At 40.6% G+C, this 19454-nt stretch overlaps 1 protein-coding gene across 1 annotated transcript in view; it reads right to left on the reverse strand.

The window, feature by feature from the left end:
* asap2a (ArfGAP with SH3 domain, ankyrin repeat and PH domain 2a) overlaps positions 1-19454 on the reverse strand; it is a 257441-nt gene that overhangs the window by 103423 nt on the left and 134564 nt on the right. Inside the window, exons 6-8 of the mRNA XM_063037946.1 lie at positions 14039-14168; positions 8548-8633; positions 8350-8425 (exon numbers count right to left, since the gene is read on the reverse strand). Coding sequence (XP_062894016.1) covers positions 8350-8425; positions 8548-8633; positions 14039-14168 — 292 coding nt within the window. The remainder of the gene's footprint in view (positions 1-8349; positions 8426-8547; positions 8634-14038; positions 14169-19454) is intronic.

Here is a 19454-nt window from a genome sequence, read left to right on the forward strand (position 1 = left end):
GCCCAGATGGTATGTTGCCTCTCAGATTTCAGAGTCAAGGATATCTCGAATCAGGTGCATGGCATTCTAAAGGGGGAGGCAGTGTGTAATGAGACTGCTAGGAAGGAAAAGCTGATGATAGGACAAAATTGCAGTCAACAGGATGAGTTGGAATGTAAAAGGTAAATAAAAATCAAAAAGGGTTAACATAGGACTGAAGGTGTCATATTTGAAAGCGTGCAGTATGCAGAATAAGGTAGATGAAATTGTAGCACAGTTACAGATTGACATATGGGCATCACTGAATCGTGGCTGAAAAAAAGATTATAGGTGGGAGCTTAACATCCAAGGATACACAATGTATTGAAAGGACAGATGGTTAGGCAAAGGAGGTGGCGTGGCTCTGTTGGTAAAAAATGAAATCAAATCATTAGAAAGAGGTGACATAGGGTCAAAAGGTGTTGAATTGTTGCAGGTAGAACTAAGGAACTGCAAGTGTAAAAAGATCCGGATGGGAGTTATATACAGACCCCCAAGCAGTAGTAAGGATATGGTCTACAAATTCCAATGGAAGATAGAATATACATGCCAAGAGGGCATGTTACAATAGTCATGGGGAAATTTCAAAATGCAAGTAGATTTGGAAAATCAGCTATGTACTGGATCCCAAAAGGGGGAGTTTCTACAATGCCAACAGAATGTCTTTTAGAGCAGTTTGTGGTTGAGCCCACTAGGGAATTAGCTATTCTGGATTGGGTGTTGTGCAATGAACCTGAATTAATTAGAGAACTTAAGATAAAGGAATCCTTTGGGAGCAGTGATTATGATAGAATTTACCCTGAGATCTGAGGAGAAACTAAAGTCAGATGTATCAGTATTACAGTGGAGTAAAGGAAATTACAGAGGTATGAGAGAGAAGCTGGCCAAAATTGACTGGAAAAGAACACTGGCAGGCATGACTGCAGAGCAGCAATGGTTGGAACATCTGGAAGCAATAGAGAAGACGCAGGATTTATACCTCCCAAAGAGGAAGAAGTATTCTAAAGGCAAGATGACACAACTGAGGCTAATAAGAGTAGTTAGAGCCAACATAAAAGCCAAAGAGAGGGCATATAATACAGTAAAAAATACTGGGATGTTAGAGGATTAGGAAGTTTTTAAAAACCAAAGGCAACTAAAAACATTAAGGAAATGATGGGATACAAAAGTAAGCTAGCCACTAATATTAAAGAGGATACCAAAAGATTCTTCAGAAACATAAACTGTAAAAGAGAGGTAAGAATGAATATCGGACCACTGGAAAATGATGCTGCAGAGGTAGCAAGGAAATGGCGACAAACTGAAAAAGTAATTTGCAACAGTCTTCACTGCGGAAGACACCAGCAGAATGCTGCAAGTTCAAGTGTGTTAGGGAAGTGGCAAGTGTGTGAAATTGTCATCACTAGGGAGAAGGTTCTTGGGAAACTGAAAGGTCTGAAGATAGATGAGTCACCCTGGACCAGATGTATACACCATAGGGTTCTGAAAGAGATGCATGAAGAGATTGTGGAGGCATTAATAATGATCTTTCAAGTATCAATTGATTCTGGCATTGTCCTGGAGGAATGAAAAATTGCAAATGTTCACTCCACTCTTCAAGGAAGAGAGGCAGAACAGAGGAAATTATAGGCCAGTTATTCTTACCTATGTAAGCATCTGTGTCAGGATGCTGTTCATGACTATAGCTCAGCATTTAATACCATCATTCCCACAATCCTGATTGGGAAGTTGCAGAACCTGAGCCCCTGTACCTCCCTCTGCAATTGGATCATCGACTCCCTAACAGCAGACCACAATCTGTGCAGATTGGTGATAATATCTCCTCCACGCTGACGATCAACACTGGTGCACTTCAGGAGTGTGTGCTTAGCCCACTGCTCTACTCTCTCTATACCTGTGATTGTGTGGCTAGGCATAGCTTAAATACCATCTAAAAAATTTGCTGACGATACAACCATTGTCGGTAGAATCTCAGATGGTGACAAGAGGGCATACAGGAGCAAGATATGCCAACTAGTGGAGTGGTGTTGTAGCAACAACCTGGCGCTCAACATCAGTAAGACGAAAGAGCTGATTGTGGACTCCAGGAAGGGTAAGACGAAGGAACACATACCAATCCTCATAGAGAGATCAGAACTGGAGAGAGTGAGCAGTTTCAAGTTCCTGGGTGTCAAGATCTCTGAGGACCTAACCTGGTCCCAACATATCAATGTAGTTATAAAGAAGGCAAGACAGCAACTATACTTCATTAGCAGTTTGGAGACTTGGTATGTCAACAAAAACACTCAAAAACTTCTATAGATGTAACATGTAGAGCATTCTGACAGGCTGCATTACTGTCTGGTATGGGAGGAGGGGCTACCTCACAGGACTGAAAGAAGCTGCAGAGGGTTGTAAATTTACTCGACTCCATCTTGGGTACTAGCCTGCAAAGCACTGAGGACATCTTCAGGGAGCAGTGTCTCAGGAAGGCAGTGTCCATTATTAAGGACCTCCAGCACCCAGGGCATGCCCTTTTCTCATTGTTACCATCAGGTAGGAGGTACAGAAGCCTGAAGGCACACACTCAGCAATTCAGGAACAACTTCTTCCCCTCTGCCATCCAATTCCTGAATGGACATTAAACCCTTGAGCACTACCTCACTTTTTAAATATATATTATTTCTGTTTTTGCATGATTTTTAATCTAGTCGATATACGTACACTGTAATTGATTTACTTATTTATTATTATTTTGTTTTTTTTCTTCTTCTATATTATGTATTGCATTGAACTGCTACTGCTAAGTTTACAAATTTCATGACACATGCTGGTGATAATAAACCTGATTCTGATTCTTAGCTCAGTGGTTGAGAAGATGTTGGAGTCGATCTTTAAGCATGTATCTTTGGGGCACTTGGAGGCACATGATAAAATAGGCTGCAGTCAGCATGGTTTACTCAAGGGAAAATCTTGCCTGACAAATCTGTGGTAATTCACTGAAGAAACAACAAGTAGGATAAACAAAGGAGAATCATTTGGTGTTGTGTATTTGGAATTTCAGAAGGCTTTCGACAAAGTGCTGCACATGAGGCTGCTTAATAAGTTAAGAGCCCATGGTTTACTGAAAAAACTCTAGCATGGATAGAGTGTTGGCTGATTGACAGGAGGCAAAGAGGGGGAATAAAAGGAGCCTTTTCTGGTTGGCTGCCAGTCACTAGTGGTGTTCCCCAGGGATCTGTGTTGGGACTGCTTCTTTTTACGTTAAATGTCAATGACTTGAATGATGGAATTGATGGCTTTGTGGCAAAGATTGTTGATGATACAAAGATAGGTGGAGGGGCAGGTGGAGGAAGTAGAGAGGCTACAGAGGGACTTAGACTTAGATCTGGAGAATGGGCAAAGGAGTGGCAGATGGAATATGGTGTTGGGAAGTGTATGGTGTGCACGTTCATAGAAGAAATAAAAGGGTAAACTATGTTTTAAATGGAGAGAAAATTAAAAAATCTGTGGTGCAAAGGGCCTTGGGAGTCCTTGTGCAGGATTCCCTAAAGGTTAATTTGCAGGTTGAATCCGTGGTGTGAAAGGCAAATGCAATGTTAGCATTCATTTCAAGAGGACCAGAACATAAGAGCAAGGATGTTATATTGTGGCATTATAAAGTACTGGTGAGTCCTCACTTGGAGTATTGTGAGTAGATCTGGGCCACTTACCTAAGAAAGAATATGCTGACATTGGAGAGGGTTCAAACAAGGTTCACAAAAGTGACTGTGGGATTGAAAGGCTTGTCACATGAAGAGTGTTGGATGACTCTGGGCCTGTACTCACTGGAATTCAGAAGAATTAGAGGTGACTTCAATGAAACCTATTGAATGTTGAAAAGCGTTGATACAGTAGATGTCAAGAGTATAGAAACATAAAAAACCTACAGCACAATACAGGCCTTTTGGCCCACAAAGCTGTGCCGAATATGTCCTTACCTTAGAAATTACCTAGGGTTACCCATAGCCCTCTATTTTTCTGAGCTCCATGTACCTGTCCAGGAGTCTCTTAAAAGACTCAATCGTATCTGCCTCCACCACCAACCGTTACCAGCAGCCCATTCCACACACTCACCACTCTCTGCATAAAAAAACCTACCCCTGACACCTCCTCTGTACCTACTTACAAACACCTTAAAACTGTGCCCTCTCGTGCTAGCCATTCCAGCCCTGGGAAAAAGCCTCTGACTATCCACACGATCAATACCTCTCATCATCTTATACACTTCTATCAGATCACCTCTCATCCTCCGTCGCTCCAAGGAAAAAAGGCCGAGTTCACACAACCTATTCTCATAAGGCATACTCCCCAATCCAGGCAACATCCTTGTAAATCTCCTCTGCACCCTTTCTATAGTTTCCATAGCTTCCTGTAGTGAGGCGACCAGAACTGAGCACAGTACTCCAAGTGGGGTCTGACCAGGGTCCTATACAGCTGCAACATTACCTCTCGGCTCTTAAACTCAATCCTACGATTGATGAAGGCCAATGCACTGTATGCCTTCTTAACCACACAGTCAACCTGCGCAGCAGCTTTGAGTGTCCTGTGGACTCAGACCCCAAGATCCCTCTGATTCTCCACACTGCCAAGAGTCTTATTATTAATACTATATTCTGCCATCATATTTGACCTACCAAAATGAACCACCTCACACTTATTTGGGTTGAACTCCATCTGCCACTTCTCAGCCCAGTTTTGCATCCTATCGATGTCCCGCTGTAACCTCTGACAGCCCTCCACACTATCCACAACACCGTCAACCTTTGTGTCAACCTTAGGATGTTTCCTAGAGTGGGAGAGTCTAAAGCCAGAGGTCACAGCCTCAGTGTGGAGGGGCCTCCTTGTTTAACGGGGATGTGGAGGAATTTCTTTAACCAGAGAGTGGTGACTCTATGGGATTTGTTGCCACGGGTGGCTGTGGGTAAATTAAAGGCGGAGGTTGATGGATTCTTCACTTGTCTGGGAACGAAGGGATACGGGGAGAAAGCAGGAAATTGAGCCTGAGAGGTAAAATGAATCAGCCATGGTGAAATGGTGGAGCAGGCTCAATGGGCCAAATGGCCTAACTCTACTCCGATATCTTATGGTCTTATCCTCCAAATCGTTGATATTCAACATAAAAAGAAGCAGTCCCAATAGACCCCTGTGGAACACCACTAGTCATCAGTATCCAATCCAAAAATGATCCCTTTAGTCCCTCTACTTTCCTCCTGCCAATCAACCAATGCTCTATCCACGCTAAGCTCTTATCTTGTTTAGCAGCCTCATGTGAGGCACCTTGTCAAAGCCCTTCTGAAAATCCAAATCCACAAATATCCACCAATTCTATTATCTATCCTGCAAGATTGACAACGGGGCGGGAGAGCGGGGAGAGACACTGTGTAGCTTCAGTTGTTATGCAGACAAGGTCCTTATACAATGGTCTGCTTATTACAGCTCCAGGGGAACAGATGCTGGAGGAGCTGTTGCATGGTGGGCTTTCCGTGCTGTGTTGGCATGTAGTCACTCCTGACAATGCTGCCTTCCAGTATTAAATGCAATTATATGTGCCTTGCGCTGTCTGTTCTGTTTCTGCAGCCACACTTTTCTCAAAGACTATAGGACGCAAAGCATCCAGTAAGCATCAGGCTTTAGTCTATAAGGTCACATTCAACCATGGTGATGGCCAGCTGGAGGCAGTTTCTGCAAACTGTGTCAAAACTGTGGAACATAAACTGTCTCCACAATCACACACTGTGATGCTGTAGTAAAAGTCGATGTTTGAATGCTGGACTGCCTTGTCATTATTCTGAAAATTCTTACCTGCACCTCTCAAGTCTTTCAAATTGTATTCTACGTTGACTTCTCAATCCAACTTCCCCTTTGGTCTTGTGAAAATATACTGAAGTGATGTAGTATCTTTTGCAGAAGTCAAAAGACTTTCAGTAGATCTTTTACTAACTTCTTATATCCCTCTTTAATTCAACCCATTTTAAATTTTACAAACACAAAGCTTTTTATTTGCATCATTATTATGCTCCTCCTTCCCATCCCTACTTCTATGCTTCATTTACATAGAAACATAGAAAACCTACAGCACAATACAGGCCCTTCGGCCCACAAAGTTGTGCCGAACATGTCCCTACCTTAGAAATTACTAGGCTTACTCATAGCCCTCTATTTTCCTAAGCTCCATGTACCTATCCAAAAGTCTCTTAAAAGACCCTATCATATCCGCTTCCACCACCGTCGCCAGTAGCCCATTCCACGCACTCACCACTCTCTGCGTAAAAAAACTTACCCCTGACATCTCCTCTGTACCTACTCCCCAGCACCTTAAATCTATGCCCTCTTGTGGCAGCCATTTCAGCCCTGGGAAAATGCCTCTAACTATCCACACGATCAATGCCTCTCACCATCTTTTACACCTCTATCAGGTCACCTCTCATCCTCCGTCACTCCGAGGAGAAAAGGCCAAATTCTTTCAACCTGTCTTCATAAGGCATGCTCCCCAATCCAGACAATATCCTTGTAAATCTCCTCTGCATCTTTTCAATGGTTTCCACATCCTTCCTGTAGTGAGGCGACCAGAACTGAGCACAGTACTCCAAGTGGGGTCTGACCAGGGTCCTATATAGCTGCAACATTACCTCTCAGCTGCTAAATTCAATTCCACGATTGATGAAGGCCAATACACCGTATGCTTTCTTAACCACAGAGGCAACCTGCACAGCTGCTTTGAGCGTCCTATGGACTCGGACCTCAAGATCCCTCTGATCCTCCACACTGCCAAGAGGCTTACCATTAATACTATATTCTGCCATCATATTTGACCTACCAAAATGAACCACTTCACACTTACAAGCTTACATGACAGAATTAGGTGTGAAAAATTACATGTCTAACTTTTGTTTAACCCATTAATGGCAGAATATCCAGACTAAACATCATCAGCAAGCACATGACCACAGAGGACCCAGGCTGTAAAAATAGGGGACAAGCTCTCCTCTACAATCACTCTGAGCACCTGTGCCCCACAAGGCTGAGTACTCAGCCCCCTGCTGTACTCACTGTACACCCATGATTGTGTAGCCAAGTTTCCATCAAACTCAATATATAAGTTCGCTGATGACACAACAATTGTACACCGTATCTCGGGTAATGATGAGTTTGAGTACAGAGAGGAAATTAAGAACCTGGTGGCATGGTGCAAAGACAATAACCTATCCCTCAATGTCAGCAAGACGAAGGAAATGGTTGTTGACTTCAGAAGGAGTAGCGGACCGCACGACCCCATTTACATCGGTGGTGCGCAAGTGGAACAGGTCAAAAGCTTTAAGTTCCTCGGGGTCAATATCACAAATGACCTGACTTGGTCCAGCCAAGCAGAGTCCACTGCCAAGAAGGCCCAATTGCAACTTTATTTCCTGAGAAAAATAAAGAAATTTGGCCTGTCCCCTAAAACCCTCACTAATTTTTATAGATGCACCGTAGAAAGCATTCTTCTAGGGTACATCACAACCTGCTATGGAAGTTGTCCTGTCCAAGACTGGAAGAAACTGCAGAAGATCGTGAACACGGTGCAGCACATCACACAAACCAATCTTCTGTCCTTGGACTCACTTTACACCGCACGCTGTCGGAGCAGTGCTGCCAGGATAATCAAGGACATGACCCACTCAGTCAACACACTTTTCATCCCTCTTCCCTCGGGGAGAAGGCTCAGGAGCTTGAAGACTCGTACAACCAGATTTGGGAACAGCTTCTTTCCAACTGTGATAAGACTGCTGAACGGATCCTGACCCGGATCTGGGTCGTACCCTCCAAATATCCGGACCTGCCTCTCGGTTTTTTTTGCACTACCTTACTTTCCCTTTTCTATTTATGATTTATAATTTAACTTTTTAATATTTACTATGGATTTGTAATCCAGGGAGCGTGAAGCGCAGAATCAAATATCGCTGTGATGATGGTACGCTCTAGTATCAATTGTGTGGTGACAATAAAGTATAAAGTAAAATACAGTAAAGTAAAACAACTAAATGCGATCTGATTCCAAAACTGATAAACTAGCTTCTAAAGGAAAACATTGTATGGCATCCAAGGGTATGTTTCTTTCTACCTTCTAGTTCAATGCATACAGGTCAATACTAAGACCAAAATATTAGCCTAACATGCACGAGTGGACTCAAAGGAGAGAGAAAAAAATCAAATCTAAGAGGTGCACATCTTGGTTTTATTCTAATAAAACTGAAAACAGTTATTTGTATTCTTTCATATTGTCTGTGAAATGTACAATGTAGTTGCATTCTCAGTAATAATTAGACTTACAGCATGCAAATCTGTCGCCAACTTTTCCATGGAGGGTTTTAAACCTTCTACAGCCTTCAAGCCATCCTGAAAAAAGCTGACAATAAACAGTGAAACTGAAATACATTGAATAAATTCATCAAAACTTCTGCATGAAACAATGTCATTAACTTTTAAAAATAAATGCAGTATAAACTTTAATAGAATTCAAAAACTTACTTGCATTGTGCATGGAAATATTTAATGAGATTCTGGAGTAAATCAACGCCTTTCTTAATCTTGATCTCATTAACCTTAAGCAAATACTGTGAAAGAAAAGAACAACTTTCAAGCTGAAAAATCACTCTTTCGGCAAGAATATATCCAATGTAACAACATTCTTGAGAACAGCATGAGGCTGTAGGATGTGGTAATTATGCATTTAAAATATTCACAATGAACAATGCTAGCAAATAAACTTCTCAAGAGATTCAAAATATCATGCGTCAGTACAAAATGTGTGTATATTTATTAGTTTATAGGAATCAAGAACTATCATAATGACTGATATGAAAATCCACACCTCTTCTTCACCGGTACAGCAAACATGTACAGTATTTACAATAATTTCACTCTTACCCATGCCAAGCTCCCAATTTAAACAACTGATGTAGCACATACACCAGTACATATACATCTACTTCAATCACTAGGGTAGAGCAATATACTGGCAGACGAGAGTGCAGTCAAACTTTCTTTCTTCTTGATCCTAAACTTACAAATGACCAACACTTTTTCCTGAGACTATGTTCCAAAGGTTATCAATCTTTGGACTAGAGCAAAAACCTTCAAGATCTCAAAATATGTCTCAATGACAAACACCATTCATCTGTCTCAATTCCACTGGATATCAGCAAATCTTACTCACTTTCCTTCTTGTAGATCTATATCCTCATCCAAGAATACATCCAGTCAATCCAGACTGCACTGATCCAGAATTGTTTGCTATATATCTAAATAAGATCTCACCATAGCCCTATACCTTACCTTTGCTTTTGTACTCCGATACCCATGTAATAAAACTGGCATACCATAGGCCTTCCTAAATATTTAATATATCTGTATGTTGTTCCTTCATGCACCAGCACACCAAATTCTTTGTTCATAAATATTTACTAGTTTTTCAACATTAAAAACCATTAATCATAAAGTCATAGAAAAATACAGCACAGAAATAGGCACTTTGGCCCATTCAGTTCATGACGAGCCATTTAAACTGCCTACTCCCACTGACCTGCACTGGGACCATAGCCCTCCATACCCCTACCATCCATGTACCTTATCCAAACCTCTCTTAAATGTTGAAATCAAGCTCGCATGAACCACTTGCGCTGCTAGCTCATTCCATACTCTCACAACCTCTGTAAAGAAGTTACCCCTCTCGTTCCCCTTACTTTTTACCTTTCACCCTCAACCCATGACCTCTAGTTGTAGCCCCACCCAACACAGTGGAAAAAGTCTGCTTGCATTTACCCTATGTATACACCTCATAATTTTGTATACCTCTATAAAATCTCTTCTCAATCGTCCATGTTCCAAGGAATAAAGTCCTAACCTATTCAGTCTTTCCATATAACTGAGGTCCTCCAAACCAAGCAACCTCCTTGCAAATTTTCTCTGTACTCTTTCAACCTCATTTACATCTTTCCTGTAGGTAGATGACCAAAACTGTAATCCGTATAAACTCTATGAAGTTGATGTCATTTTGCCTTACTTGTATAGATTCTATGTCTGTCTCTCAAGTAAATACTGGTGCAAAATATGCATGCAAGATCTCCCCCCAACTCCTTTGGCTCCATAATAGACTACCATTCTGATCTTCCAGAAGACCAATTTTATCCTTGCAATCCTTTTGTTCTTAACATATCTGTAGAATCCCTTAGGATTCTTCTTTTAGTCATTCTGATTTCAAGTGTTCCCTTGCATTTCCTATACTCCATAAGCACCTTATTTGTTCCTACCTGCCTATATCTGCAACGCAACTCATTTTTTCTCTGAACCAGGGTCTCAATATCTCTTGAAAGCTAATGTTTTCTAAACCTGTTATCTTTGCTTTTTTATTCTGACAGGTACATATAAACTTTGCACCTTCAAAATTTCACTTTTGAAGGCCTCCCACTTACCAAGCATACCTTTGCCAGAAAACAGCCTGTCCCATTCCATACTTGCCAGATCCTTTCTGATACCATCAAAATTGTCCTTTCTCCAACTTAGAATCTCAGCCAACAGACCAGACCTACGTTTTTGCATATTGACTTTGAAACTAATGGTATTGTGATCACTAGATGCATAGTGCTTACCTACACAAACTTCAGTCACCTGCCCTGTCTCATTCCCTAATAGCAGATCAAGTATCACACACTGTCTCATTGGGACTTCAATGTACTGATTAAGAAAACTTTCCTGAACACATTGGACAAACTCCATCCCAACTAATCCTTTTACTGTATGGGAGTCCCAGTCAGTACATGGAAAGTTAAAATCACCTACTATAACAACCTTATATTTCTTGCAACAGTCTGCGATTTCTCTACAAATTTGTTGCTCTAAATTCCTCAGACTGTTGGGTGGTCTGTAACATAGCCCCACTGACGTGGTCATACCTTTCTTATTCCTTAGTTCCACTCATAACATCTTACTAGATGAATTCTCCAGTCTGTCCTGAATGAGCACTGTCATGCCAATTTTCTTGATCAGTAGCGCCACCCCTCCTCCTTTAATCCCTCCTGCTCTGTTGCGTCAAAAACAATGGAACCCCAGAACACTGAGCTGGCAGTCCTGCCCCTCCTGCAACCAATTCTCACTAATGGCTACAATATTGTAATTTCAGGTGTTGATCTATGCCCAGTTCATCTGCCTTTCCTACGACACTTATTGCATTAAAATATACGTAGCTCAGGTCAATAGCCTGAGGTCTTAACAACATGTCTCCACAATCTCTCAACTATCTGCCCTGGCACTCTGGATCCCAACCCCCTGCAACTCTAGTTTAAACCTACGTCTCACCCCGTTCTCTATTACTATTCTTCTAAACAATATAAATAATTGTATGATTTTCCCACATCATACACCAATTACTATCTTAACCAGAGTATATCCTTTTATACACTCTGAACATAACTAACTTCCTTTTCCAGCTTGGTAAAATTAGGGCCCCAAACAGTCCTTCCATGTGAGGTGATACTTCACCTAAGTGTCTGTTGTGGTCGTTTACTGTATCCAGTGCTCCTGGTGTGCCCTCCTGTATATCGGGAAGACCCAATGCAGATTGGGAAACCGCTTTGCAGAGCACCTACCAGATCTCCTAGCGGCCACCCATTTTAATTCCACTTCTCATTCTGACATGTCAGTCTATGGCCTCCTCTACTGTCATGATGAGGCCACACTCAAGTTGGAGAAGCAACGGTTTATATTCCGTCTGGGTAGCCTCCAACCTGATGGCCATGAACATCAATTTCTTGTACTTCAGGTAAAGCCCCACTTCCACCCCTTCACCATTCCCCATTCCCATTTCCCTCGTCACCATATCTCCTTACCTGCCCATCATCTCCCTCTGGTGCTCCTCCCCCTTTTCTTTCTTCCCTGGCCTCTCCTATCAGATTCTCCCTTCTCCAGCCCTGTATCTCTTTCACTGATCAACTTCCCAGCTCTTTACTTCAGCACTCCCCCCTCCCAGTTTCACCCATCACCTCGTGGTTCTTCCTCCCCTCCCCCACTTTCTTGCTCTGACTACTCATCTTTTTTTTCCCCAGACCTGATGAACGGTATCAGTCCGAAATATCGACTGTACTCTTTTCCACAAATGCTGCCTGGCCTACTGAGTTCCTCTAGCATTTTGTGTGCGTTGCCTGGAAATGTTAACCTGTTCTTATACCACAATCTAATGAAACCCACCAGTAACAGTCTATCAGAAAGAAAATGGCCCATTCTCTATTTTTATTCCTTTAACTATGCTCCATACTTGTGGATATGTTGCTAACTCCACTCCAAAGCTTCATTAAGTATAACCATCTTTCAGGTTACCTGTGAAAAACTATTCTCAAAAGCTCTTACTAGTTTTGTCGAGGTTATTTTTCCCTTTCATAAGACCATGTAAAACTATTATGACTGCTGAATTCATATTCTGATTTTCTGAGTAGTAAGGATTATTTCTCTGTCCTTAATGGTAGATTTCAGTATTTTGTCAACAACTGATGCAGGCTAATTTGACTAATGAAAATTCACTTTTCTTTCCTTCCCTACAGAATGACAATGTTATATTTTGAAATTGCTAGGATTATACGAAAATCTGTAATTTTTTGGAAGTCACTGATGCATCAGACAATCGTGTAGCCATATCTCTTAGAATCTTGGGGTGCAGGCTACTAGGCCCAAGGAATTGTCACATTTTCAACTCTCCTCTCTTTAGTTATATTAATTATTTCAGGTTACTTACTCTCGTTGAAACTCCTGTCTACCAGTCTATCCATTGTTCAATGCTCAGCAATAAACTTCTCCTGCCTTTGTCTTTGGGACCAACAGTTGTTTCTACTACTCTTTGCTTTTTAAACAATTTAGGAGAACGTAGAGCTAAAGAAAATCCCAGAATGCCCACTGTAAGCTCCAATAAGGACTGGCCACAGAAATAAACCTAAGTGAAGAAACTGTCCATGGCTACACTTCGGTTTGTGTTTGAAGTTAACATTACATCTGAGATAGGTAGCCAGATACCTACAGCTAAATCATTGGAAGAACTTAGTGACTCAAACCACATCTGTGTTGGCAAAGGGATGGTCAATGTTTAAGGTCAAGAATTTGCATCAAGACTTTGAGGGTAGTGGGAAGATAGTCAGCATACAAAAGTGAGTAGGAGGGCTGAAACAGAGGCTGGTAGTCAATCGGTGGAAGCAGACAATGGGACGTGTGGGGTGCAATGCTGGAGAAATGAAGCCTGGTAGGGATGGCGGAGGGGAGGGGGAGTATGTGTTAAGACAGAAGCTGAGAGGAGTTCTTTGCTGCAGATTCCATCATCTGCAGTCAACTTTGTCTCCACATGCAACCAAGCTTCTAATCTATAAAATAAATGTTTTGCTTTTAACCAGGAAGTGACTTTGCCAAGTAAATGATTCGAAAAAAGAAACACTGAAGAGCATTTTAACTGCTTGCATCACAATCTGGTATGGAGGGGGGTCACTGCACAGGAGGTTGTAAAAGTTGTAAACTTAGCCAGTTCAGTCATGGGCACCAGCCTCCACAGCATCTAGGCCACCTTCAAAAGGCAATGCCTCAGAAAGGCAGCATCCATCATCCAGGACATACCCTTTCGCCGTTGCTACCATTAAAGAGGAGGTACAGTAGCCTGTGGACACACACTCAATGAATGTTTCAGGAATGGCTTCTTCCCCTCCACCATCAGATTTTTGAAATGGGCAATGAACCCATCAACACTGCCTGACTTTTTGCTCTCTTTTTGCAATAGTTTGTAAATTATATTTTTAATATAATCTAATTGTAAATTTATAGTTTTTTCTGTATTGTAATGTATTGCTGGCGTGAAAGTACGAATTTCATGACATATGCCAGTGATATTAAGTCTCATTCTGATAACATGGGTAGCCATGTTCAATTAAGGCTAAACAAATAATTACATAATTATATGTCCTTAATATACATAATAATTATACAGACTTACCTCACACATCTGTAATTGGAAAAATCTCCGCTCTTTTTCCATTTCTTCAGCAATTTCTGCTCCACTTATTTCTGTACGGATCATACCATGTTGTTTGGCATGTTCTTTTTTCTCCTTTTCAATCTTTGTACTGCAAATTCAAGATTAAAGCTCCTTTAATGTCATTTCCAATACTCGTGTAAAGGAGAACAAAATAATTGTTACTCCATATCCAAAGCAGCACAAAAAGCATAATTATAAAAACATAATAAATATAAATACATAAGATAGCTTATATACATAACTGTTTGAATCAGTAACTGTCGGAATGAGTTGTTTTTTATGCTTTTAATAAGGTTATTAATGCAAGACTAAAGTGTAGTTTTTATTAACATTTTTAACCTGTATTTTTCACAATCTGTGGTGCTTGTTTCCACCTACTGGTGGCAAAGCCATATAGCAGTTACATAGGGTTTTTCATTGGCTGTGTTAGCACATGACACACATTCTGTGACCGTGTCCTTTAATTAGCCCTTCGCTTATCTCGGGAATTTGCCTCAATGCAATATAAAAGTGTCAGTCTCTGCAAAAAGATCACCATCTTGTCCTTGTCTTCGCCTTATCTCTTATATTTCGTTTCACATACTCTATATCTGTTTGTTTCTTTAAACAAATATCGTGAATCAACAAGATTTCACTCATTCTTGGGCTTAGAACATAGGGGTCAAAACATCACTAGATCTTGCAATTTTTGGTGTGGTCAGCAGGATGGTCATGAAAAGAGAGCTTGAAAAAAAAAATTCTTTGGCCAAAGAAGGGACTTTCAGTGCACACCTAACATGAGGTAAAACATCCTCCATTCCTGAAATGTCAGAGAAGTTGTCTGATTTTGCTTCAGTACACCACCTAAAGGGAGCTTAAGAGTGAGAACAAAACTTTATTTTACTTTGTTATGAGTGGCAGATCTGTGCTAAATATTCTGGGTTGGCTCTGTAAAAATAAATTAGATCAACTCCATTGATTTTTGGGCTATAAGCACTATTGATTTTCATGCTATACTCTCTATGTTTCGGGTGCAGCTGGTTGCAGTCTCTATTTGGGTTATAAACTCTATAGTTCCTAGCAATTCTGATTGATATCTAAAATGGAGAGTACTCATTAAGATCAAACATAAAACAATGGGCAAGACATGGAGCAAAATTCAGAAAATGCTGCCCAGAGATTTAAAAAAACTTGGCTAGACGCTAACAGTATTTGCAAAGCTAAGAAAATGTAAGCATTCTGAGATACAAGATCAAACAAATGAATCTAAACATGAATGTGCTGAGTTAGAAAATCAAAGTGAACTAAATCATGGTGATGTGAGCACTGAGCAAGTACATAATCTAACTAATTAGTTGGAGAAAAAGGAAGAAATGTGCAACATGCTGAAGGAACAGTATGATAGACAGTAAAAAGCCTAGTGAATGAATCTCCTTGTTAACTGAATGAGTGAGGAAACACTATGATATCCTTAAGCAACATACATCAAATTTGCTGGTGAACGCAGCAGGCCAAGCAGCATCTATAGGAAGAGGTGCAGTCGACGTTTCAGGCCGAGACCCTTCGTCAGGACTAACTCTTCCTTCAGTTAGTCCTGACGAAGGGTCTCGGCCTGAAACGTCGACTGCGCCTCTTCCTATAGATGCTGCTTGGCCTGCTGCGTTCACCAGCAACTTTGATGTATGTTGCTTGAATTTCCAGCATCTGCAGAATTCCTGTTGTTTATGATATCCTTAATGAATGTAGCTGTATCGAGTTACAAGACAGTTTGAAACAAAATTGCTAGACACAGCAAAGACCTTCAGTGGGCAGTTCAGCAGTGTTAACAGTGATATCAGTTATGATGGAATGCAGACAATGCTGAATAGCCCCAGGAATAGCGCCACCTTGGGAACTCCAAAGAACTGCAAAATTGATACAATACTGACTCAACAGTGACCTCTAGTGACTCAAGTAAAGATGACAGTGATGAGGCAATTGAACTGGGTACAATGTCGCAACTTGCCCCAATAAAAACTAAGGGATTGAAAGCACGCAAGAATGAAGGTGAAGATTATTAATAGAGACAAGAGGTTTATCATCAACCACTAGAACTGAAAAAAAGTCAACAAATGATCCAAAGAAATCTCACATCCTAAAAAAAAGGAATTTTAAACATTTGGACTGAACTTCACAGAATTAATAACATATACAAATTGCATCCATATGATGGCATCCAAATTTTAACTACCATGCTGTCATCCCAACACATAAGACAGTTGACATATCGATTTGAGGATGGTTTAGGAGAGGATAAACAGAATTTGCCAGGTGGTTGGGATGCAATTAAATGTTTGGAACAACAATCCCCAACACAGATTGAATGAAGGAAAGTGACAGATTGCAAAGAAAATCTTCAGAGGTTGTTTCTGAATATAAAGACCACTACAGGACAGTTGGGCTCAGTTACTCAGAAGTTCAAGCAATAACTGAAGATAATATAGAAGAATCCACATATGGCCCTCTCAAGTTTACCTTCATGGATGGCTTGAAAACCAGATGTTGCCAAAATGCTGAGTATAACAGAAAAAAAAAATTTGAATTAAAATGCCATTTCCTACAGTATTCTGATGCAAATTGCCAAACAAGTGGAGCAAAGTATCAAAGTCCAAATAACATGAGTACAGATAAACCACTGTCTACATCTGCTAACCAACATAACTGGAATTCTCAGATATATATTAATTAACAAGTTGAAAATGTATGTGATGTCCTTTATCTGCTCAATTATCTAGCCTTCAAGGGACACAAAGCAAATCTGGACAAGGCACAATTGCAACAAGAAGTGATTTACTTGGGACAGAAAATTTCTCAAGGCAAATGAGAAATCACTGATGATCGTGTAAAGGCCATTATATCAGCAAAACCAACTACAACAGCTCAGCAACTTCAATCATTTCTGGGTTTGTGCAATTACAACAGAGCATGGATCAATTCATATGTTGAAGTTGTTCAACCACTGACTAGTCTGCTAGGAAGGCAGCAAGCACTCTGACGACCCTGTGACTCTTAATGAAGAACAGATGGAAGCTTTTCAAACTTTAAAGGTGATATTAAATACTACATCTGCATTAGGAATCCCTGGCACAGCAAGACCATCTATCCTGTATGTCAACAAGAAGTGTGGGTACATTATGACAGATTTAACTCAAGAACGTGGAGACCAACACGTCCTGTTGGTTATTACTATCCAATTTGGCAGAATGTAACATTGGGATGGGTTCATGTCTACAAGCAGTGCAGGCAACTTACCTGGCAGTCATAGTTGTTTCTAACATAGTGTAGGATCAGACTTTAAAAGTTCAACGTCCATATTCAGTACATACTAAACTGACTCTATACAGGGGCTCTCAAGTGACAGCTGCTCAGTGGTCTACTGTTCTTGAGGCACCTAATATGATCATTCAATGAGCAAGTCCAGTGGATCCAGCTACACTTTTGCCAGTGGACATGGAAGACTATGATGACCATGACTGTGCAAGAATAATACATTGCCAAGAAGATGCAAATTTTCATAAAGATGTAGTACTTATTGAACCCAGATCTGACTCTGTACACTAATGGCTCCTCAACCATTGAGGGAGGAATTCGAAACACTAGTTGGGCTGTTGTCAAAGAAAATGATGTATGACCTCAGGACGCATGGCTCCTGGTACCTCTGTGCAACAGCCAGAACTGAAAGCTTTGCTTGAAGCCTGTAAGGAAGATCTGCCAACATCTACACTGATTCTCAATATGCTTTCAGAGTCGTTCATGACTTTGAAAACTTAAAGAAGATTTCTTATAGCCATGGGAACTCTGTTCAAGAATGGCCAACTAGTTAGTACAAGAACTTATGGAAGTCATACAACTATCATCAGAAGTTGCTGTATTGAAATATAAAGGTCACTCCAAAATGACTGCAATTGAAAGCCATGGAAATGCATTCTCTGACGAAACTGCAAAAATGGCAGCAAGGGAATGAATAAAGAAAATAGAAGAAAACCCTATAAATGAAACTACTGAACTCTGTATCACTGATCAACATACAAGATATTTGAGAAATGCAAAATCAATGTTCAGACCAAGATAAGTGGTGCAGGATGGAAAATCTCAGAGAGGCTGTGTTACACATTATAGTAGATAGTTTAGTTGATTATTGTGTGAAATTAACCCAAGTTATTCACTCTGTTTCCCTATAGCTGTTTGCTGCTTAGAGTGGTATATCGATAGAAGGACACACTGTGATTCCTGGCAAGTGAGTCCTGGTCAAGAAACCACAGAAGAAACCACTGGGAGCTTATTGGAAAGGTCCTTACCAGATACTGTTAATTACTAATTCAGCAGTCAAGGTAGAAGGTAAAAGTAAGTAGATACACACCAGCCACTGCAAGCGAGCTAAAGTGACACCAGATTAAGACAAGTGCTCTGAGAAGACTTCAGGCACTAGTATAATTATTGGGCATCATGAATTTTATTTCAATGCTATAAATGATTTCAAGAACATGTATATATTCTTTGATAGTACACAACTGAAGTAGTTTTTGATTACTCCGTAACGTGATTACTCTAAGTTTTTCTGCCTGTGAATTTTCAGATGTAATGATTCACTCCACTCTTCAAGAAGGGAGAGAAGCAGAAGAAAGGAAATTATAGGCTAGTTAGTCTGACATCAGTGGTTGGGAAGATGTTGAAGTTGATTATTAAGGATAAGGTCTCAGGATACTTGGAGGCACATGATAAAAAATAAGCCATAGTCAGCATTGTTTTCTCAAAGGAATGTCTTCTCTGAAAAATCTGTTGGAATTCTTTGAAGAAATAACAAAGGAGAATAACAAGATAATGTTGTGTTCTTGGATTTTCAAAAAAGTCCTTTGACAAGGTGCCACATGAGGCTGCTAAACAAATGATATTACATGAAAGACTCTAGCACAGATAAAACAATGGCTGATTGGCAGGAGGCAAAGAGTGGGAATAAAGGGAGCCATTTCTGTCTGGCTGCTAGTGACTAGTGGTGTTCCACGTGAGTCTGTGGTGAGACTAATTCTTTTTACGTTATATGCCAATGATTTGTGTGATGGAATTGATGGCTTTGTTGCAAAGTTTGCAGATGGTATGAAGATAGGTGGAGGGGCAGGTAGTTTTGAGGAAGCAGAGGGGCTACAGAAGGACTCAGACAGATTAGGAGAATGGACAAAGAAATGGCAGATGGAAAACAGTGTCGGGAAATGTACAGTCATGCACTTTGGTAGAAGAAATGAAAAGGTTGACTATTTTCTAAATGGAGTGACAATAAAACAAAAACTGAGGCACAAATGGAATTGGGAGCCCTTGTGCAGGATTCCCTAAAGGTTAATTTTCAGGTTCAGTCTGTGGT

This window comes from Mobula hypostoma, chromosome 2 (genome assembly GCF_963921235.1).
Source record: "Mobula hypostoma chromosome 2, sMobHyp1.1, whole genome shotgun sequence".
NCBI classification, from domain to species: Eukaryota; Metazoa; Chordata; class Chondrichthyes; order Myliobatiformes; family Myliobatidae; genus Mobula; species Mobula hypostoma.